Source organism: Castanea sativa, chromosome 6, assembly GCF_040712315.1.
Source record: "Castanea sativa cultivar Marrone di Chiusa Pesio chromosome 6, ASM4071231v1".
NCBI lineage: Eukaryota > Viridiplantae > Streptophyta > Magnoliopsida > Fagales > Fagaceae > Castanea > Castanea sativa.
The window spans coordinates 43,468,772-43,492,827 of record NC_134018.1 but is presented as its reverse complement, the minus strand read 5'-3'; the positions used below and the strand labels follow the sequence as shown (position 1 = coordinate 43,492,827).

Here is a 24,056-nt window from a genome sequence, read left to right as displayed (position 1 = left end):
GGAAAAAAAAAATAGTGGGGGAAATCCTTGGCTTGTCAAAGAAAGAAACTCCTATGGAAGCTTTGTGGGCTAAAGTTAAGGAATTGTTGCTTGCAATGAAGAAGCTCATGTTTGATGACACACTAACTTTTTGATCCGTTTTATGTTATTTTTTTATGTTAAAAGTTGTTTTCTAACGAAAAAGTCACAGTAGGTTTCGAAAGCTTAACAAAACTAACCTCAAGTGAGTAAAATGCCAAATTTCATACCACAGGTATGTAACCTTTTTTTTTTTTTTTTGTTGAGAAATCACAGGTATACAACTTTAATTTCGAACAAACCACAAGTGGTAAATTGTAATTTGCCATTTTCTTTATTTAAGTTTTTCCATTTCAACAAAGTTTGCATTTATATCAAAGTATTAGTTCATTGGATTAGCAAATAAAGTAAATGCATATATGTTATTAATTATTTATAGTTATGCATTAATTATTTATATTAGATGAATTTATATGATTATTTATATAAAATTTATATAAGAAATTATTTTAATATGGGATCCTAATAGAATAAATACATTTATTTTGTTATATTAAGTGGTGCATTAATTGTTTAAATGTAATGAAATTTTAATGTCATTTTTCTATGATTTATATGAGAAATAATTAATTTGAAATATGATATTCTTACTCAAATTCAATTACTTTTGCAAAAGTTGAAACAAGACCAATAAAAAAAAAAATTAGCACACTATCAAGAACATAAAGAAAGCAATTGAAGGATATTTGAATTTTGAATTTATTAAATCAACATTTGCACTCTTTTTTTTGGTCGAAAATGATATATGCATTTTTGAGTAGGCATAAAATATGCCTATCTATATCATGCATAGAACATGGAAGATTATAATTTTTTATAAAGAATTATTAAAATATTGAAGGAAACTAATAACAAAATGCAATGCACTCTGTATAGCCCGTATGCAAACAAATGCTTGGGCACGGCTCTATTCGAGATTTTTTGTGCCAACTTTAATTATTTTTGGTTGGTGGTTAGCTCGGCATTTGGGATTTTCATTAGCTTCATTGAACATATGTTTCTTTCTAACATGTGTAAAGAGAATTTTGCTCAAACAAGAACCCTTACTAGACTTTTCATAAACAAGAAGTATAATTTAAATTGCTCTCCTCAAACAATTACATTTATACAAGTCATAATTTATCAGGATTTCTTAATATTTTAGACTTTGGTATAGGATTCTATACTCCGAATCTAGTTTGAGATAAATTTGATTCTATATCCCGTATCCAGTTTGAGATAAATTTGTTTACATACTGCCACTCTCTTGTTTGTTTTGTACCATGGACAATGAAGTTTCATTCGTTTCCAAATAATAATCTTGTTAATTTGCAAATTCTTGTGTGACCTCTGAGTTAAACATCGATGGATGTGTTTCATCCTTGGAGCTTACTATTTAGACAAAACGAAGATTTTTAGCAATAGCTAGCTAATAGCTAGTTATTTATTGATACTAGCATTAAAGCCAGCACCATCCTCTTCTAGAACACCATCGTACCAAAGACACTTATTCATCTGTTAATGAATAGTGGATGATGTCGTTCTTCACTATTTATAGCTAGCAATGGAGAGAGAAATTACACAGTAATGTGCGTCTAGTTTAGCAAATTTCTAGAGTTTGTTTAACTTAAGTGTCACTTTTTTAACACACAATCTCTCGAAAATGATATTTTGTCGAGTTATAATCCTTTTTGCATGCTTCTCTTGTGTCTAGTTTAGCAAATTTCTAGAGTTTGTTTAACTTGTTTAAGTGTGTCACTATTTTAACAGAGTCTCTTGGAAATAATATTTTTACCTAGTTGTAGTCCCTTTTGCATGCTCCTTAAGTTTGTCATAGCCTGTGGTTTGATAATATTGACTCACTTGCAATGTAACTAGTTTACATTGCATTCAATGTAATAGAATATACCTATAACTAGTAGTGCACTACAAGATCTACTTGTTACTAGAAATGCAAACAAGTTAACCATATTCCTATTTTTAGTAACCAAAAGTCTTATAGTTTAATAAGTTTAAGCTCTCTCTAGTGTCCTAATATAATCATCTAGAATTTAAATCCTTCCACTCAACCTCATCTTAGCGTACGTTAAGTGCTCCTTGCATTGTTTACAAGTCCAACTGATCACTTTATAAAGTGTGTTAGTCTTTTAATTAAGAAATGCAAACTATTAATAATCACTGTGGTCAAAGACAAACCGATTGAGAAGAGCACCACTAGCAAGAAAATCACTTTAATAACAATTATAAATTTTGTACCCAAGCTTTGTTCTTTTATCTAGAAATGGTTATTAAAAGTAAATTAAATCAAAAATATCACAGAAATTCAAGATACTTTTGAGGCCATAAGACCCCACCTCTGGGAATTCTGATCCATTTTATCTTCAGTATTAAACAAAAATAAAGGAAATCTGAAAACAAACATGATCTTAACTAATAAAAGTAAAATACTAAAAGACATGAATGAAAGAGACATTTGAAATTACTCAATTCACGCTTTGAAGTTCTCATTTCATTTCCTAGGTTCCGATTCAAACTCCAGCCAAACTGAAAATTCTTCGCAGAAAAAAAGAAAAAGAAAAAAAGAGAGCCATAGATTCTTACTATAACTAAGAACCCTTTTGGGCCGGTGGCCCACAATCAGGACCGGGTCCATTCTTTGACCGTAAAGTATCCATGTAATTCCTGACCTCCGCCGCAATCATCTTCTGCATGATCGTCACCAAACACGTCTCTTCCTCTTCCTCTTCCTCATTCTCTTCCTCAACCGTCACTTTCATTTTCTCATCAACCGGGGGTAACGTTATCACACTCTCACCACCACCCCCACCCGGCAGTGACAGCGTCAGCGAAGTCTGTGGCCCCACCACCAAATTACTATTCTCCTCTGGCCACCCACCAGTACCACCACCCATTAAACGCTGCCGTTTAAGCCCCGAGTCCGAGTCAGACGAGCCAGCATCCGAGCGCTTCACCACCGAGTTAGACTCAGACGAAGCGGACTCCAACTCGGACCCATTACCGCCGCGACGACGTCGTAGAGTGGAGTTCCAGTGATTCTTGATCGCGTTGTCGGTACGGCCAGGCAAGAGTCTCGCTATGGTAGCCCACCTGTTACCGTGGACTGCGTGGGCCTGGAATATGATAGCGTCCTCCGCAGGCGTAAAAGGACGATGCTGCACCGTGGGACTCAGCTGATTACACCACCTTAAACGACACGACTTCCCCGACCGACCAGGAATTCCTTGACTTATCAGAGACCAGTTACGTGGGCCATGTTGTTCCACTAGCTTCATTAACGTTGCATCCTCTTGTGGGGTCCACGATCCTTTGATCCTATCACCACCACCGTTCTCCATTTTCATCACCATAATCTGATCGAAGAGAGAGGGGTTGTGGGTGTGAACCGCAAAACCGCTACTTGATATAAGGATTTTCTTTTTTATATATGAAGTTAAAGTCTGTTTACTTTGCTCGCATTACAACCGCGTTTGTTTCAGTTGTTTAATTTCATTCATTTTTTTTTATTTTATATATATATATAATGTGCATGGGGTTTGAGACTTTTAGAAAGAGAAAGAGAGAGGTGAAGTGGTTAGAGAGAGAAGTGGGAGTTATAACTTCCTCCACTTTTTTTTTAACTGATTAAGATAACGGACTTTCCTAAGAAATCTATAAGTTTTTTTTTTTGGGCAGTTAGGTTAGGTCTCTCCCTTGTAGTGTTTATCTTACTTTTTCTCTTTTTTGGGGTTTTGAATATGTGGTTTTGAAATTATTAAGGTGACGTAACGCGTAACGGGTATCCGTTTTTTCTTGGAGGTGAGAAAACGGAAGTGTATAGAGAGGGAGGGAGGAGTAGTGTCAAACAACTGAATACGGAGATTACGGGGGGGGATTAGGTAAGAGGGGGAGTGAGAGTGTGATAGTGTGATATTATATTGTAACGGCAATGCATATGATGATGATGATGTTGTTGCAGTTAGAAAAGGAAGCAGAATTAGATGAGGTTTCCGGGTAGTGCGACATTGGAGATGTATACGGGCCAATAAATCTAGAGACACGCCTAATTTGTAAATCTAATTTTGTAACTTACTTTTTTTTTTTTTTATAGTTAATTTTATAACCTCCTGACAGTGGAGGCTCCAGAAATTTTTCTCAGAGTGTTCCTTAATAAGTATAAATTACACGATCTAATAAAAAGAAAATTTTATATATTGACAACAACAATCAAAAAACATGTAAATACATAAAATTTACAATTGCCTTCTACGATTTTTCATATTTTGAAATCGTTGCATGATAGTCTCGTTATCAATGCTACAAGCTATATCTTTTTCAATATATACAACCAAGCAATCATTCATCCACTGATCTCCCATTCGATTGCGCAGTTCATTCTTTATATATTTCATTGCTGAAAAACTTCTTTCTACTGTTGCAGTAGCAACAGGAAGGGTCAAAGCTAACTTCACAAGCAAATAGACTAATGGATAAGTCTCATGCTTCCTCGTGCTCACTAACTTTTCAGCAAGTTCACTAACTCCTTGAAGCTCTAAAAACAAGTCATTGTTGCGCATATCAAAAATGAAATTCTTAAGCTGAGAGTCAAGTGCCAAGATATCTGTCCCAGGAAAATCATATGGATAGAACATTGCTAGATGTATTAACTTTTCCTTATCAAAAGCCACAAATGAATTACTTGGATTCAAGCAAGCCATACAAATTAGCAAATCGGTATTCACCTCTGAAAAACGATTGTTTAGCTCTTGAAGTTGCATATCTATGACTGTGTAGAATAGCTCAACACGATAATGATGTAAATTTGTATTTTGTTGGGTGTTGCGTCGCGGCCTCCCACTAACTACAAATATTTCATCCATGTTCAAGATAGGAATTTCATGTGTGGCACAAAATGAAGACACTTCAGTCAATAAAGATGTCCATTCATCATCTCTCATCACTTGCAATCGTTGCTTAGACACTTTAACAAGATCCATAGCATTTACTATATCTTGATTTTTTTTTTGCAATGCTATTGACAACTCATTTGTAATCCCTAAAATGTTTTTCATCAAGTGTAGAGCAAAAACAAATTCAAAAGATAGAATTGACCTCATAATAGATCGAGCTTCAACTTTTTGGTCGGAGAGCCCATCTTCTTCAATAATCTCAAGTACATCAGCAACAGCAGAGAACATCAAAATCAAGTTGAGAATAGTCCCATAATATGATCCCCAACGTGTATCACCAGGATGTTTAAGATTTGTCTCTTGATTCAAACCTTGTCCACTTCTTCGTACACCATTCTCTAAATCTTCTTTAATTTTGGCAAATTGAGCATCTCGAAGAGCATCTCGAAGAGCATCTCGAAGAGCATCTCGAAGAGCATCTCGTCTCTTACAAGAGCCTCCAACAACAGTTACTAAATTACTAACCACATAAAAAAAAATCAGCAATGTTAACGTGATTTTTAGCAACGGCAACAAGTGTCAATTGAAGTTGATGAGCAAAACAATGGACATAAAATGCTGACTTATTCTCTTTCAAAATTAAAGTTTTGAGACCATTGATATCACCTTGCATATTACTAGCTCCGTCATAACCTTGCCCACGTAGTCTCGATAAACTCAAATTATGTTCACAAAGTAAACATTCAATAGCACATTTGAGTGACAAAGCGGTGGTACTTGCTACATGTACAATACCAAGGAACCGCTCTATAATAATTCCTTGTTTGTTCACATAACGAAGAACGAGTGCCATTTGTTCTTTCACTGAGATATCACGTGACTCATCAACTAATATTGAAAAGAACCCATTGCCAAGATCCTCGATGATGGCTTTAGATGTTTCACGTGCAATTGCATTCACCATGTCTTTTTGAATATCATGATGGGTAATCTTGCAATTTTTCCAAGTATTTTGCATCACTTCATTGATAGATTCATTGTGATCCCCCAAAAATTGTAGAAGCTCAAGGAAATTTCCTTTATCACTTGAACCTTGAGATTCATCATGACCACGAAAAGCTAATCCTCGGAATAAAAGGAATCTTACGCAATCAACTATTGCGTTTAATTGAATCCGATAATTAGCTTTATCTTGATTTGATTGCTTAACCAAGACACTTTGAATGTGTTGCTTTTCCTTCTGTAAATCTTCACTCTTCTTGACAGCTTGGTTATGAGCACTATTAACTCCTCCAACATGGGAATCTAACTTCCCAACTTGATTCCAAAGTCTGAATCCCTTCGTTACAAAAGTGTCACCTCCTCCTTGCTTACCAACATCTTTCCCAAATAGGTAGCAATAAAAACAAAATGCTGCATCTTTGGCTATACTATATTCCAACCAATTTCTATTTTCATACCATTCGACTCTAAATCGACGGGGCTTTCCAGAAAAATATGATACCGGGTAATCATGAGGAGGTCGACAAGGGCCTTTTCCTAAATAATATCTTCTTATTTCATCATGATTATTAGGATGATAAGATGATATCTTTTGTCGTAGCCCAGGATCTGAAGGAAGATTTTCTAAGTTAAAGTCAACACGACTTCGCTTAGAAGATGGAGATGAATCTTGCACAGGAGATGAATCTTGGGTACGCGGTTTTTTTATCAAGTATTTGTCCATAATTCTAGCAAAAGAATAAAAAATAAATTATAAGTTTATTTGAAATATCAATAAATTATTAATTATTATTTAGTTGTTTCATTAATTTGTTTGTCTTTTATGAATTATAATTTGTTATATTATTGTTTCATTAATTATAAGATTATTAATTGTTGTTTAGTCTAACATAATTTAATTTTTTTTGTCTTTTATAATGTATTGATTAATTAAATTATAACGCTAAAAGAAAATCAGAAAATTTCACAAAATCTAGCTACCAATCAGAAAATTTCACAATCACAATTTTATAAATCACAATAACGCTAAAAGACAATTAATGTCTTTGAGTTGAGTCCAATATCAATACACATCAATAGTCCAACACGGCAACACCAACACATTTCAATTTACACACCAATCAACGGATAAGATTCAATCATAAGATAAAGCCAAAAGTAAAATGTCAAATTTAAAAAGTAAAAAAAAATAATAATAAACTGAGTGCTGCTGGAATCAGCAACCAATCACGGATCACCAGTTGGTCCAGTTCAACAACGAGACAAAGTGACAAACAGACAAATAAAATGACAAACAAACAAAGTCATAAATTTAATAATGACTAAAGAGAGAGAGAGTCATAAATAAAGATTAAAGGCATTTCATTCATTTATTCCTATTTCATTTCAGATTTGAGACTTGAGAGAGTATAGAGAGAGTGAGAGACCGAGAGGCGAGAGAGAGACAGAGAGTCAGAGAGAAAAAGAGAGAGAAATACCTGGGATGGCAACGGCGACGGCGATGGCGATGGCAACGGCGACGGCGATGGCGATGGCGATGGCGACGATGAGCGCGGCGACGATGAGCACTGCGACTGGATGTTGCGGAGTTGCGGACCGATCTCCGTCTCCGATGCGACGAGGCCGATCTCCGATGAGCGACTGGAGCTGGACCGATCTGGCGATCTCCGATGTCCGATGAGCGGCTAGAACCGTGGACGGTGGATCGATCTAGCTTCGAAGGGGAGCGTCGTTGCTCTGTTTCTCCTTTTTTTAGGTTTGTTTAGCTTTACTAATTTTTTTAATTTTTTTGAGAAGAGCTTTAGTGATGATGTACTGAACTCTGAACTGATTTGAGGTTTCTGATGGGTCTGTAATTTTTTTTTTTTTTTTTTTGGTTGAGAAACCGTGGGTTTGCTTCCTCTGTCTCTATTGGGCTTGCCGTGGGCAGTGGGCTTGATGTTGGGCTTGCTGTGATCTGTTCGCTTTCTTTTCTCTTACATTTTGTTGTGATCTGTCTCTGTTGGGCTTGCTGTGATCCGTTTGCAATTTGCTCTTACATTTTTTTTTTTTCTCTGTTACAAATTTTTTTTTTTTTTTTCAGATTTTAGTTGAAATTTTTTTTTGGGTTTTTTTTTTTGGCTTGGAAGTAGAACAAATATATATATTTTTTTAATGTGAGGGTGTTCCTAATTTTAATTGAGGGTGTTCCTATTTTATTTTTTAAGGGTAAAAAAAAAAATTTATATATATAAATTTCAAGTCAGGGTGTTCCTGGGAACACCTTGACCATAATGTGGCGCCGCCACTGCCTCCTGAATTGTGTGACTATTAGAGATGAACACTTTTTACTTACTACTGATTATATAAACTAACTATTTTTTATCGAGTTTAAATTTTCTAACTCATTTTGTTTGCTTCATTTTATACTATACCAATAAATTTTTGCCACATATCCACCTAATTAATTAAATTTTACCATCATGAATTTTTTATTTTACCTACCTAAAATAAAATAAAAAAACCAAATACATCCCTACCACCTCCACCAACCTTCACCTCACTAAACTTGGTTGGTGCCGGTAGCCACCATCCTTGAAGTCGCCAATCATGGCAACCACCGTCACCTGATCTCCACCACGACACTGGCAAAGGCTAGTGGTGGAGCACCGGTGGCGACAGTGGTGGTAGGTGATGGGGTGGTTTAGGTTTTATTTATTTATTTATTTTGGAAACTAAAATAAGAAAATACTGAAAATTAGATTCAAATTTAATAGGTGTACATATGACAAGTTTTTATTAGTAGAGTATAAAGTGAATCAAACAAAATGAGAAATTATGAGAATAGATACGTAGCAGTATTGGTTTGATAGGGGCCAATCGAATACAATTAAGCCTATTCTCTATCTATTACTACAAAATAACAAACCAATAAATTATGAAAATATATAGATGTGTAGTAATATTGTTTTGATAGAGGACAATAGAGTACTACTAAGTCTATTCTCTATCTAGACCTACAAAATAACAAATCATCAGATTCGATGTGTAGTAATATTGTTTTGATAGGAGCCAATAGAACATGTGTAATTATTGGGTAGTCCGGAGCATTGCTCCTCCCACTCATATGAGGGGTGGGCCTCATGGTGGGTCCCATGGATAGGGCCCACCCCTCACGTGAGAGGAGAGAGCAATGTTACGAGACTACCCAATAAATTTCAATAGTGTATATTATTAATCCTATTCTTTATCTACAACTTCAAAATAATTGTCGACATTATTTGTTAAGCACACATAAAAAAATAATGTTATTGAAATTACAACTTATAATTTTAACATTGAGCTAGGACAAATAAACTTGTAGATGTATGTTGATGCCCACTTTTGACAAAAGGCCCAATAGCAAAAGAAGCCCAACAATATAAAGAAAATGGGAAGAGAAAATAGTATAGTAAAGCAAAGCCCAGCAAGCTGTAATGACAGGAATAATGGTCAGCAAGCCCACAATAATAATAATAATAATAAGTGGTAAAGAAGAAGCAAATGAGCTGAGAAAGCCCAAGGAATGAAGTAGTAAACTCATAGGAACAATAAGAGGTAAAGAGGAGGTGAATGGGCTGGAGAAGCCCAAGAAATGAATTAGTAAATTCATTAGGTTGGCTTAAAAGCCTATAAGCCTGAAAAGTAATAAGAGGTAAAGATGTGATAATTGGGTCGAGGAAGAAGCAAATGGATCGAGGAAGAAGCAAATGGACTGAGGAAGCCCGAGAAATGAAATGGGTTGACACAACAAGAATGTTGGCCAATAAAGCCCCAAAGAAGTAAGGATGTGGGAAATGGGTTGGCTCAGTAGGAATGTTGGCCAATAAAGACCAAAAGAGGTAAGGATGTGGAAAGTGGGCTGGCACGGCAGGAATGTTGGCCAAAAAAACCCAAAGGAGGTAAGGATGTGGAAAGTGGACTAGCAAGAGCATCAACCCAAAAGCCCATGAGTAATAAATGAAGAAAAGAGAGGTAATGATATGGCAAGAACAATGCAGCGTCATGGTCGAATCCCCAGCCAAGAGGCCCACAAACACAGGAAGGAAGCTGGGTTAGGTAGGAAGGAGAGGGCCTGCACCCAAGCAATACCCAATCCAAAGAAGAGATAGAAGGCAGAAAACATTAACCTAAAGTCTCATATGCCTTTCACGCCTCAAGAGTTAAATGTTTACCAGAATGTACAACAAAATCAGACAAACATGAAGGTAATAGCAAAGGCGTGAAGGCCAGAAAAGTAAAGGATTCAAACGGAAGTGGAGCATACACAGGGCCCAAGCACCACATACTTGTACCCAACCAATACATGGGAGGTGAGCCATGGGTTAAAGGGGGGTCTATTTTGGGGTTCTCGCTCAAACTTCTTTGGGGAGAAATTTCCTGCTAACATGAAGGTGATAGCAAAGGCGTGAAGGCCAAAAAAGTAAAGGATTCAGACGAAGTGGAACATATACAGGGCCCAAGCACCACCTACTTATACCCAACCAATACATGGGAGGTAAGTGATGGGTCAAAGGTATGAAAGGATGTGGTCTAGCGGTAAGGAGAAAAGGGAGGTCTATTTTAGGGTTCTCGCTCAAACTTCTTTAGGGAGAAATGTCCTGCTGGAATGGCATCTCACCCAAAAGAAGTAAGTATGAGCTTGAATTGTTGGATGAGAATAGTAAGAGATAGGTGAGGGAGAGGTTTATCCCTTATTCAGATGAGAATAGTAAGAGACAAAACAAGTCATTTTTTGTCTGGAAATGAGGCGTGGCACAACCAGCACAGTGTAAGGGTAGTGGCTGGGCAGCTAGCAGGCCAGTGGACAACCTTAGAAGAACACCCACAACGAGCCATAAGCAGTTGAGGGGTGAAAATGGTAAATCCTGTCATGACAGACTGTATAAAAGGCTATAATGGTGACAATGAATAGTGGAGGAAAAAACGATGATAAGAAATAGAGATAGAGCAAGGAAATAGAAAGAGAGAAGAAAAACACAGAAATTAGAGAAAAGTACGAGTGATAGGAGTAGAGGCATGCATCAATAGGCTACCAATTTCTCTCACTCTTAACAGACCCACTCTCTGAGAAGTTAAGAATTTGAGTTTAAGCCATCTATGTTCTTTTTCCAAAGTGCGTAATCTCTATGGCAAGAGCCTTCTCTAAGGTTACCCACGTTGAAGATCGGCTCCCTTTTTGGACTTGTGTTTGCTAAAAAACTAAACCCATTTCTTTGGGAAAACAAGCTCTACTTTTTGGTTGATGAATGATTAATTTATTACCTTATTGTTGAATTGTTTGTCGTAATCTTGTGATTCGTGGTTGTATTATTCTGCCACGACCTTGTTATTTTCCTTGGTTGTGTTATTTAGGCGTTAGTGATATTCATAAAATGTTTTAGTTATCTTGCCGTATTGTGTTCCTACTGTACTATCTATAACAGTTATTTCTGCCGTGAGCACACTGTACATCCAAGACTTCTACCAAGGCACGTCTATACTGGGATGGCCTAACTCGTGCACACGCTGGCCTAAGGTGTGCTTCACTTAGGTTAGTCTCAACTTTCCTACCCCAGAATCACGAGCCGTGGTACAGCAAAGAGAAATCCAAGCCCAACAACACAAAAGGCCCACCACAATGTATTAAAAAAACAAGGGAATTTGTTAAGTTTTGGTCCAACAGAGGCTTGATAATGTTTTATACACATTGCTTTAGGCTATAGCAAATAATTTGCTTTTGAAGATCAGAAATTCAGGCTGTCTTAGCAAATAGACTGAGTACTTTTTAGTGGACCAGTCCACGATCCATCAAACTACCATAGATGTTGAGATAGCAAGATTAGCATTAGGCCTATTATAAAAGGAACTGTCGCCGGGGCCTTGGAAATTTCTCAAGCTAGCCCACTCAAAACCATATTCATTTCTTTCTTTCTAACCGTTTCTTGTCAATAGACTGCTAAGTAAAATTGATAGGAGTCAACATATCTGTCATGGAGGAAGAGTAGGACTGCATGCATTGATTCGTTCGATTATTTTTTTAATACATACAGATTTATAACTTATGGATACCACTTTATGTTTTTTTTTTTTTTTTTTTTTTTTGAGAATCAAGACATCAATTGTTCGTTATGATTTTTTTATTGTTATTTATCATTAAGTCAAGACATCAATTAACTTTTAACATAGGTGGGGTTTGAATTTCAAATATCTTTTTTGAGAATAAAAAACTTTATCAATTGAATAGACTAACACCCAATAATTATTTTAGCAAATACAAGTATGGAGGGTTGCAAAATGACTTCGCATACATGTTAATGTTAATGTTTGATTAACTTTTTTTTTGTTTTAAATTAAAATCTTATTTATTTATTGAAAGTAGACAAAAGGACAATTATTTTTTAAAAACATAAGGAATGTTTAGTAGGGGTGTTTAAACAAAAGTTTTTAGCGTGTAAACTCTACAACACGTATTTGCACAACACTTTTTAACTCACACATATTTTCAAAACACTTAAATAACAATACTAGAAATCTCTAATCAAACAGGCCCTAAAATTTTAAAAAGTTGTACCTAAGCAAATAAACCAATAAGTGTGTGTTTGCCTTGTGTTTCAACTGTGTTTGGCCTTTTTTTGGGGTCCCACAGCACTATTCATGGAACCACCAAACTCAACAAAACACGCATACCCATGCATTTTTGGGTCCCACAGTACTATTTACACATTTAAAAATTATTTTACTATAGTGTTTTCTGCAATTTGTTTTCAATTTTCAGCAAATAAACAATATCCAAACAAACCCTAAATTAAAAAGAGTTAACTGCCCTCTTCACAAGTGTGTTTGGCAGCACATATTTGCTTAAAAATGAGACAAAAAATGATTTTAAGCAAATAAAATATTTTTTTTTTCAAATAAATCAATTTATTTCATACTCATCAGTCATCACTCGTCAGTGAGCTCCTGGTCTACTGAAAACATAATGCTTGATGTTAAGATTGTGTTAGATATCAAATTTGGGCCTTTTGTCCATTTCCCTATGTGAGCAAATTCCTTTGGCCCACAATTTAGCATTTTGGGCTTATCAGTGTAATAATGGAGGCCTGTTACAATCTCTTCTCTTTTGAGTTTTCTGTTTTGGGTAAAAAAAGGGATGGGGAGGCTCCTTAGTCCTCACTCACCCAACTAAAAAAATTTGTAATTTTGTTTGAAAATTTGACAAGTTTAATAAGGAATGTGAGACCCTACAAAAGATCTTACAGGTTTATGAGCAAGCTTCGAGGCAACAGCTTAACAAAACAAAAACCTCCCTATTTTTTTCAGCAGCAACACCACTAAGGAAGTCCAGGATGAGATCAAGTCTAAATTCGAGGCACAAGTGATCAAACAACATGAGAAGTACCTGGGATTGCCATCTTTGGTGGGAAGAAATAAAAAGAATACCTTCAAGGAGATTAAAGAAAAGTTGTCCAAAAAACTATCTGGTTGGAAGGAGAAATTACTGTCAAAGGCGGGTAAGGAAATCTTAATAAAAGCAGTAGCACAAGCAATTCCAATGTATACCATGAGCTATTTTAAAATCCCTGACTCTCTATGTGATGAAATGACAAGTTTAATAAGGAATTTTTCATGGGGTCAATGTAAGGATGAAAGGAAGATGGCTTGGATGAGTTGGGACAAGCTATGTGCTCCAAAAGCTAAAGGTGGCACGGGGTTTAAGCAACTAAAGCAGTTTAACCTTGCTCTCTTGGCAAAACAAGGATAGAGATTACAAAGGGATGGTGAGTCTTTAGTGTATAAGGTGTTCAATGCAAAATACTTCCCTAAATGTGACTTTGTAGAAGCAGGTTTAGGCAACAACCCCTCTTATGCATAGAGGAGTAGCATGGCTACACAGGATGTGGTTCAGAAGGGTCTTCGATGGCAAGTGGGGAATGGAAGGAGCATCGGGATTTGGAAGGACAAATGGCTGCCTACTCCTTTCTCATACAAAGTCACCTCTCTTTTGTCTACCTTCCATGAGGATGCACAGGTAGTGGAGTTGATTGATTCCAACAGTGGGACGTGGAAGCATGATATATTGAATCAAGTCTTCTTACCCCATGAAGCTGAGATCATAGACGGAATTGCTCTTAGCTCCAATCCACAAGAAGATAAGCAAATATGGGCTCCAACAATTTCGGGTTTATTCAATGTTAGGAGTGACTATTGGTTTGCAATGGAGGAGGTGCCCAAGGGTGGAACAGCCAGTGCTTCAAATGATAGTAATCAAAGGAAATTTTGGAAATACCTGTGCAGTATGAATATCCCTCACAAAAGTGCGTCATTTTGCGTGGAGAGCATGCAAAGACATACGGCCTACAAAAGAAAAACTCAAAAGGAGGAAGGTTATGTTGGATAGCTACTGGGAGGCATGTCAAACGGAAGCAAAGTCTTCGGGCCACTTGTTCTAGCACTATTCTAATGCGAAGGAGGTATGGAGGGTGTCCAAACTGTTTTCTGGGCAGATGAATCTACCTTTTTCTTCTCTCATAGATCTTATATGGCACGTGACTATGGTGGTGAAATGGGAGAATGATTATGTAGAGAAGATACTTATGATAGCATGGGCAATGTGGACGAATAGGAATCTGATCAGAGACGCCAAAGGAAGGGAGGTTAGGGCGTGTTAGAAATACTGAATTCAATAGTATTGTATTTCTCACTGAAAGAATATACATGAATGCCTTTATATAGTAGGCATATGAGTGCAGTACAAGTAAATATGAATGTAGTACAAGTAAGAGTGATATACAAGTAAACTAGTTGGGCCTAAAGCCCACAATATTATACATGTTAACAGCCCCCCTCAAACTCAAGGTGGATGTGAGACCAACTTGAGGTTGTCAACCAAAGTACGAAGGCGTCCCGTAGGATGTGACTTGGTGAAGATATCTGCAAGTTGATCTGTAGAGGAGACTGATATTAGCTTGAGAGCACCATGGATAAGATGATAACAGATAAAATGACAATCAATCTCGATGTGTTTAGTCCGTTCATGGAAGACATCATTGTGAGCAATATGAATGGCACTCTTGTTGTCACAATAAAGAGGAGTAGCAGAGGATGTAGACACACCTAAGTCTTTGAGAAGCCATCGTAGCCAAAGAAGCTCAGATGTGGTATCAACAAGGGCATGATATTCTACTTCAGTATTGGAACGGGCCACATGAGTTTGTTTCTTGCTTCGCCAAGAAATCAGAGAAGAACCAAGAAGAAAGCAATAACTAGTGGTGGATCTGCGATCAGTGGGATCTCCTGCCCAATCAGCATCAGAAAATGCACGGAGAAAAAGTGGAGACTGAGCAGAGTAGAAAAGACCATGGAAGAGAGTGCCCTTTAGGTACCGAAGAATGCGCAGAATAGCAACATAGTAAGTCGATCGTGGAGCAGACAGATATTGGCTCACCTGGTGAATAGCATAGGAAATGTCTGGACGAGTAACAGTGAGATAAACTAGGCTACCAACTAAGCGTCTGTAAAGAGAGGGATTAGACAATGGTTTCCCCCTGAGGGAGTCAGATGCGCATTAAACTCAACTGGAGTGTCAACAGTCTTGCTATCAGTGAGTCCAGCTCTAGACAAGAGTTCAGAGGCATACTTGGCTTGAGTAATGTAAAGTCCATCTGTAAAATGAGTGATTTCAAGACCCAAGAAGTAGCTGAGATGTCCAAGATCTTTCATCTCAAACTGCTGACTGAGAAAATCCTTAAGTTCTTGAATGCCACTAAGATCATCACCAGTGATGATCATATCATCCACATACAGGAGAAGTAAAATAGTGCCTTTGTCAGTGCGACGAAGAAATAAGGCAGAATCATAATGACTGGCCATGTAACCCAAGCGAGAGATGGTAGAGCTGAATTTGGCAAACCAAGCTCGTGGAGCTTGTTTAAGGCCATAAAGTGCACGTCGAAGATGACAAACCTTGTTTGATTCAACAAAGAGACTAGGAGGAGGTTGCATATAAACTTCTTCACTTAAATTCCCATTAAGGAATGCATTTTTGACATCCATCTGGAAAAGATCCCATTTACTGGCAGCAATAACAGCTAAGAGGGCATGAACAGATGAGATACGAGCAATCAGAGCAAAGGTCTCTTCATAATCAATCCCATACTCCTGTGTAAAACAGTTTGCAACAAGACGAGCTTTGTAGCGCTCAATGGACCCATCAGAGCGAGTCTTAATCTTGTAGATCCACTTACAACCAACCGCAGATTTCTCAGGGGGGAGAGTGACCAAGTCCCAAGTATGGTTTTTAGATAATGCATCACGTTTCTCTTTCATTGCAATCTGCCATAAAGGGTAAGTGGACGCCTCACGATAGGTGTGAGGCTCGTGCAGTGTAGCAAGGGCAGTGTAACAATGATAGTCAAGTAAATGTGCAAGAATGGACCTTACCCGAGTTGAGTGACGAGGTGGAATGTCTTATGCATGATCTTCAGGCGGAGCAAGAGCAGGGGACCCAAGATCAGGGTTGGGTAGTTTGTCTTCAACCTGTTCATCTTCCACCTGTTCATTAAAGGGGGAACTAGGAAAGGGATCAAGGATATCTGGTGGTTGGACAGAGAAGTCAATAGGAGAATCAGAAGCAGCTACAGGAGGATCAGGATCAGCTATAGGAGGGTCAGGAGCAGCTACAGAAGGAATATGTGTCTCATCTGGAAATAGATCTAAGATAGAAGAGGAAGATAGAGAAGCACGGAAGTGAGAGAGCTCGACAAAGAGGCGATGTTCCCAAAAGACAACATTGCAGGAGATACGAAGACGATGAGAAATAGGATCATAAGACCGATACCCCTTTTAATTTTCGCCATAGCCAAGAAAATAACAAAGTCTTGACCTAGGCTCAAGTTTGTTATGCTCATGTGGCTGAAGAAGAACGAAACAAGCAGAGCCGAATGAGCGGAGGTGGTGATAGTCTGTAGGTGATCCAAAAAGGCGCTCATATGGAGTTTGATTTTGGATGACAGGACTGGGAATGCGATTAATAGCATGAACAGCATGAAGAGCAGCTTCGCCCCAAAAAGGAGCAGGAACTTTGGCAAAGAGAAGAAGAACACGAACAGTGTCAAGAATATGACGAAGTTTTCGTTCGGCTCTACCATTTTGCTGAGAGGTACCTAGACAAGTTAGTTGATGAACAGTGTCATAGGAATGCAAAACAGCTTGGAAAACATATTGAGTGTACTCAAGAGCATTATCAGATCGAAAAATTTTGATACGTTTGGAAAATTGAGTTTCAACCATTTTTGCAAAATTAGAATATACTTGCAATAATTCAGAACTATGTTTCATATTAAAAATCCAACTATAGCGAGAGTAATCATCAACAAAGATAACAAAATATCGAGATCCACTAATACTAGAGACAGAGGAAGGTCCCCAAATATCAGAATGAATAAGGTCAAAGATATCAGTGGATATTGATCCACTAGTATTGAAAGACAAAGCTGGTTGTTTTCCTAACTGACATGAAACACAATCAAAATTTTCTGTAGACACTGAACCTAACAAACCTCTAGAAGCCAATTGTTGTACACGAGAAGAAGATGTGTGACCAAGACGAGTATGCCAAAGTGCAAGGGAAAGAATAGAAGAAATTGCAGCAGCTGGGGCAATAGAAACAGAAGCAATAAGTGGAAGACGAAGGTTGTCTACGGAAAACATACGCCCAACTCTGGGACCGGTCTCTAGCTCTTGTCCCGTCCTTGGATCCTGCACAATACACCCAGAATAATCAAATATAATTCGATAACCCAACTCAGCTAATTGTCCCACAGAAAACAAATTGTAAGAAAGGTCAGGAACATTAAAGACCCCATAAACTGAGAGGTTGGAGGTTGAAACGGAACCTATATTATGACCAGACATTCTGGAACCATTTGCTGTGCGAATAGTAAGAGGGTGTGGTGCAGGTTTAAGTTCAGAAAATAAGAACGAGTGAGGTGTCATGTGATTGCAACAAGCAGAATCCATAAGCCAAGAGGAATGAGACATACCGGATAAAGCTAAGAGAGAAAAGGAATAAGATGCATTACCAACCATACGAATGACATTGGCGATGATATTTTTAAGGTCATCAGTGGACATGGTGAAAATGCGACCTGAAGACTTAGACTGTGCAGAGACGGGAGCCATTGGTTGGACACTCTCAATGTTAGCAATAGTGGCAGCAGAAATTGAAATAGCTGATTTATTGCGCTGATAGTAAGTCTCAATATTATGGCCAAAACATTTGCAAAAATTGCAAAAACGTTTGCTGGATTATCGGCGACGATTGTTGCAAAAGGAAGAAGACATGTCCTTATTCTTCATTTAGAAGCAAAATATGCAAAAATGGATTACAAAAATGAAATCTATGCGAAAAACTGGGTAAGGAGCACTTGGACTGCAAAAAAGTCAACCCTGGAGAAAAGGCAACGGTCAAAGTCAAAGTCAAAGTCAACGCGGGTCAACGCAGGTCAACGTCAGTCAACACGGGTCAACGATGACATGGCAGGTGACGTCAGCAGCGCAGATGGACGATGATGTCAGGGCTGACGTAGCAGTGATGACGTCACTTAGGGCTGACGTCAGCAGGTGCAAGTCTAGTGCGTGCAGCGCGTGGCGGCACGTGAGGAAGAATTTCGGCACGTGGCGGCGCGTGGGCACGTGAGCTTCAGTGCAGAAGATTTGGATGACGCGTGAGGGCGCATGCAGGGTCTGATTACTGCGAGGTTTCCACGATTGAGTAGATCGAGAAGAGGCGATCACTGTGGTACTTGAAAAATATTTATTGGAGCAAGATGCACGGTGGAGATAGTAAGTGCAGTGGTTTGTGTGGTGCGGTACTCCTCAATGACGACGGCTGCAAGTCCGGAACCCAAGGACAACGACTGGAAGATGTCGGAGGTTCTACGGCGAAAAACTACGTCGGCTGCTGTGATGGCGGAAGCGATGTTGAGAATAGAGTACCACCAATAAAGACAAGACTGCTAAAAAAATGTTAGAGCAGTGGCTCTGATACCATGTTAGAAATACTGAATTCAATAGTATTGTATTTGTCACTGAAAGAATATACATGAGTGCCTTTATATAGTAAGCATATGAGTGCATTACAAGTAAATATGAGTGTAGTACAAGTAAGAGTGCTATACAAGTAAACTAGTTGGGCCTAAAGCCCACAATATTATACATGTTAACTGGGCGTGCAGTAAGAAGATTATGGCACCGCTAGGAGTTGTGGAGACAGAGGCAAAGGCTTTTGAGTTTGGTCTTCAGTTTGCAAGGGACATGCTTATTCGCGACTTTGTGCTCGAAGGTGACTCGTTGGTGATAGTGAATGCCCTTAGGGAAGCTTCTCCACCTCCAGCATTAGAACTTGTTGTGATGTACAATGTGATGTCAGTTTCCCATGAGTTCCGAAGTATGGAGTTCTCTCATATTTTTCCACAAGGCAATATGCGAACCCATTTATTAGCTAAGCATGCTTGTGGCGTTGCTGATCTCTCCGTTTGGACTGAAGAAAATCCTTATTTTCTAGAACAAGCTTTTCTCCATGATGTTAATGTTGCATTTCATAATCAATAAAAGTATTCAGTCTTCCCATCAAATATATATATATATATATATATATATATATATATATATATATATATATATATATATATATATATTATAATCTAGCTATAAAAATAGCATTAGCAGGACACAAGTATTTATTTATTTTAAATGAATTATTATTTTTTTATAGTTCAAAAAAAAATTATGTCACTCACGTAGTAAATGAAACAACTTGTCAGTGGTGGACCTTAGTGACTCCCATGCTCAATAATTAAACTATTTTTCTTTCAATTATGGCTGAATAATAAATTATTCTTCTGCCCTTGACTATTCTAGCACTGTGTTATGCTTACTGCTACTGATTTGATAAAATATAAATGGAGCTAATCTTTTTTATTTTTAAGAGAGAGAGAGAGAGAGAGGGAGGGAGGTAAAGACTAAAGAAGCAAAACCAAAACAGTGGTCATACTCATACAATGAGGTCCACTTCTTTTTATATGGCAGCAAATCCACATAATAATTCGCGTGCCTAGCTTGTGCCACCACCCCGATAGAACGTGTGCAAAGCATATCTCAATGGGGAAAATGGTAAAAAAAGATACAAGTGTGATGTGACAAAAAATGTTCATCTACGTGTCACTTTTGTGTCCCGTCCAGTGCACAGGCCCAAACCCCACCACCGAGATTATTGTGAACAAGGCAAGAAGAACCTCTGCCTTTTGCTTCTAATGCGATAGTTAGATTGCACAGAAGACGAAGCAATTTTATTCAAAACTAGTTTAAGTGACTGTCTCAGTGTGCTGACGCAAACGCCCACTTCAGTTTCTTTGGTGCAAAGCACCAAAATGCTTCTAATTCTGCCCCCAACACTTGCTATGTCAGCTTTTACTGCTGTGAGTCTTAAGGTTTTGAGGACATGGATGAGCTCTGTAAACAGCTCAGGCCGATCATCACAGCAAAAAGAAGCCCTTATAAAAACATTGTCCTTGCTGTTGTTATCAACGTTGGTGAGTTTGACATCTTGAGCAAGATCATAGTCAATTGTTACTTCATCTACTTCTGTTGGAAGTGTGCAGGCTTTGCTGACTTCATTTGCTTTTCTCTTGAGATCCTTCACATGGTCAATTACAGTTCCTAATAGAGCTGCCTTGTCCATCTGCACATAACAAAATATTGATCATTTGAGATCGGAACATATGTATAGCATATGTGTGCATAAGAATTAAGTCAAGCACTCTAGTTGCAGAAACATTTTCTAAGTACTAAACCAGTTTTTTGTCAAAAGGGCTAATGATCTCAACATGTTAAGGCATGCTCTATATGGTTATCTACAATTTTGATCATTAAAAATTTGGACCACTCCTCAATTTATGCAGGTCATCCTTGTGCACAGACTATGCTAATCTTCTCTGTATCGTTCCAATCATAATGGATGTCCCTATATGGACTTTACAAGAATTATACAAGTTAATATCTCTTTTTGGACATTATATGACATTCATATATGATCGAATTGATGCACCAAACCATGTAAAATACTCATTTATTTGAGTGACAAGCTGAATCTACCAACTGAAAATGAAAGTTGACTTGACTAAGTGTGCATCTTTGTGTGATGTGTGTGTTTTTGTGAAAGAGAATTTTTGTTCACCTTATCAGACTTGGGAATCAGTTTCCTAAGAGTTGCAAGCTGTGCATTAATCCTGTCTCGACGCCGCTTCTCTGCTTGGCTATGGCTCTTGGAACTGGAAGCAGTGGCACCTCCTCCATCATCTGCAACTCCTTCAATTGGCATAGACCAAGAAGGTAACCCATGAAATTGGAATCTGGTAGAGGCTGATACATGAGGTGGTGCTGGCCATGGGACTAGATAGGAAGACTCATTGTTTAGTGGAGCATGACACTGAGCCCAATTTTCCTCTTCAGGCCAACCACCATGATAGCAATTTTCCATGGCCAATAAATCAACAAAGACTTGCTAATAAAATTCCAACTCCAACTCTCTCTGATTTTTATGGCACATTATACAGCTACTACTGTTTCTTGCGCTTACAATGTGTGTGCTGTGACCTCCTTATCTTGAATGTGATTGGTGTGTAATCCAGTGACCTTTAATTGGTCAAAATGAAAATCATGTTTGGCCTTATCTCCCTGTCACGTCAATATGAAAACTTTGTTGATAAATATAACAAGCAACTATAGTACTATGCTCAAACGGATCTTGTGGATTTTAGAAAGAGAAAAAGATGTTTGTCCTGCCAAGTATTAAGACTCACACACCTAAACTTAGGCCCGACCCCCCCCCCCCCCCCAAAATGAAACAGTAGCATGGAAATAGAAATGGATGAATCCTGAAAAAAAAAAAAAAAAAAAAAAAAGTGTTTCTTCCGTGTGAGTGCAACCATAGATTTACTTACTGACTGAGGTAGATTTAAGGGGTCTTCAATTTTGTTGTGATGCACTGAAAGTATTTTAATTTGGATTTTATTACCGTGTATCCTACGTACACACAATAATATATCATTTAAAAAAGAAAAGTTTGAAATTGAAAAAATCTTACCATTTTTTTAATTTTTCATAAAATATTTTAAAAAATAAATAACTTAATATTTGCCTTATTTCGGTTGGTTGGTTCTATTTCTAGGACTTGTTGTCCCGTTTTCCTACTTTTTCGGGGAAAGGGTAAAAAGTGCGATTGAACTACAACCTACTCTACTACTTCATGGTGCTACTAGCTAGGTCTTCGTTTTATCATGACGAGTAGACTACCATACTTATTAGATTTTAGGCTAAATAAAAAATCACGTCTTAAATTTTATTTATTTATTTCATTTCAATATTTAAGTTCTATTCATTTTCAATGTAATCCTTCCATCAAATTTGTACAGTTAAATCCACCAAAACAATGTTATTAAATTTTATTTATTTATTTTATTTCTATTTTTAACTTCCGTTCATTTTCAATGTAATCCTTTCGTCAAATCTGTACAGTTAAATCCACCAAAACGATGGTATTTTGAAAACTGAAATATACTAAAACTAACGGCAAAATGACGAAACTAGATGTCAGGGTGTTCAACATTTCTTGATAATTGACTCGTTTTTATCTTCTTTTTTTTTTTTTTTTGGGGTTATCCTTTAACCTTATCTATGTTGTGGAGGACAGGGTGTTTAGCAACTGGAACTAATATAGGAACTATGCAAATTATATCAAGGTGGAGCTTTCAGGCTTAACCCTTTACAGCTCGAGGGTTTGTGGGGCTTGAAATTTTTCTATCACTTTGATGAAAAAGAACCCTTAAGGGAGGTCACTTGATTATAGCGGCTCGGTTTGTCCATTTCCATATGTTCTCTATGATTAAGGTTGTCCTACACAAGCAAACAAGAGAGCTTCAATTACAATCAACCTCCGTCTCACAATGTAGGTCCCCATTCTCAATGAAACATTGTAACTCACCGTAAAGAAAGACCTTTAAGATTGATACGACCTCTGATCAACCTCTCAAATTGCAAAGTACTCTCTCTCAAAATTGTGTGGTGTTTATGATTTTCGTATCTTCTTCCTGTATACTTTAATCCATTTGGGACATATGAATGTAGGCTTTTTGGGTCCCTTTGCTTCAACTAGCAAGATTTTCTGTCGGCAAGATCCATGATAAAAATATGTGCTATATCTTAGGTACATAATGTATTTCGCTAGAGTTTCACTTCTTGGAGCACGAAGTTAGTTTTCATATCATATCTGGTCTCCCGTATGTAAATCTCGCATTCGGGTGATCTCACGAGATATTCTATTCCAATTTAAGCCCCCTTAGGCATTGGTTTTATCAGTGGTAGGTACCGGTATGAACACGCCCAAGCAAGCAAGATTCTCCAACAATTGAGCATTTTCACTAGTTTTTCAAGGGGAAAAAAAATTGAAACATGATTTGTCAAACACTTTAACGGCTTAATTTGGAGAATTTGGCAATGTAGAAGAACCTGAAAGATGCGATAAACGTGAAGGGTCGTGGAAGAGATCACACAATAGATAAGCTAAGATCTTGGGTTGGTTGATCCATATTCATTGTTCACACTGATGTTGGCATTATATAGCATCAGATTGGTATTGCAACGTGCAATTAACCATAGTGAATGAAAGTGAAGCAAAAAATAAAGTGTAAAAATGAAATAGTAAAAAGTTATGAGTAAAAAAAAAAATTATTTTAGAGCTGAGATTAAAAGTGATTTTTATAACTTTTAACCTCAACTGTTGATTTCTTATTAAATGAGCTGCATTGAATTTCAATCATAGAACGTGTCTAAATGGGTATTAAAAGAGTAAGTACACATGTCCTTTGGCCTCTTATGTTTAAATGGGTATTAAAAGAGTGAGAACACATATACGTTGGCTACAACTTTCCCTCCTATATTAAATAAAAAATTCGGTTAAAAAATTCAAGTGTGCCTAAGAGTACACGTTAAACCATTCAGACAAATATTTGACTTTGTGTATAAATATCCATG

The 24,056-nt window shown here is 37.5% G+C and overlaps 3 protein-coding genes, 1 non-coding gene and 1 pseudogene across 4 annotated transcripts; 1 reads left to right on the top strand and 4 right to left on the bottom strand.

Moving 5' to 3' along the window:
- Positions 1-2,586: 2,586 nt before the first annotated feature.
- LOC142637973 (transcription factor MYB44-like) lies at positions 2,587-3,456 on the bottom strand. Its single transcript, XM_075811962.1, has one exon. The coding sequence runs from the start codon at positions 3,423-3,425 to the stop codon at positions 2,664-2,666; it is 762 nt and encodes a 253-aa protein (XP_075668077.1). The 5' UTR covers positions 3,426-3,456; the 3' UTR covers positions 2,587-2,663.
- Positions 3,457-4,307: 851 nt separating this feature from the next.
- On the bottom strand, positions 4,308-6,690 carry LOC142640007 (uncharacterized; annotated as a pseudogene).
- Positions 6,691-13,848: 7,158 nt separating this feature from the next.
- Positions 13,849-14,364, top strand: LOC142640006 (uncharacterized). The gene has a single exon (XM_075814122.1). The coding sequence runs from the start codon at positions 13,849-13,851 to the stop codon at positions 14,362-14,364; it is 516 nt and encodes a 171-aa protein (XP_075670237.1).
- Positions 14,365-19,998: 5,634 nt separating this feature from the next.
- LOC142641462 (transcription factor bHLH51) lies at positions 19,999-21,706 on the bottom strand. Its single transcript, XM_075815904.1, has 2 exons — positions 21,202-21,706; positions 19,999-20,706 (listed from the first exon to the last, which is right to left on the bottom strand). The coding sequence occupies exons 1-2, from the start codon at positions 21,502-21,504 to the stop codon at positions 20,236-20,238; spliced, it is 774 nt and encodes a 257-aa protein (XP_075672019.1). The 5' UTR covers positions 21,505-21,706; the 3' UTR covers positions 19,999-20,235.
- On the bottom strand, positions 20,896-20,998 carry LOC142641863 (U6 spliceosomal RNA). The gene has a single exon (XR_012845537.1). It is a non-coding gene; the product is annotated as a U6 spliceosomal RNA (small nuclear RNA).
- Positions 21,707-24,056: the final 2,350 nt, after the last annotated feature.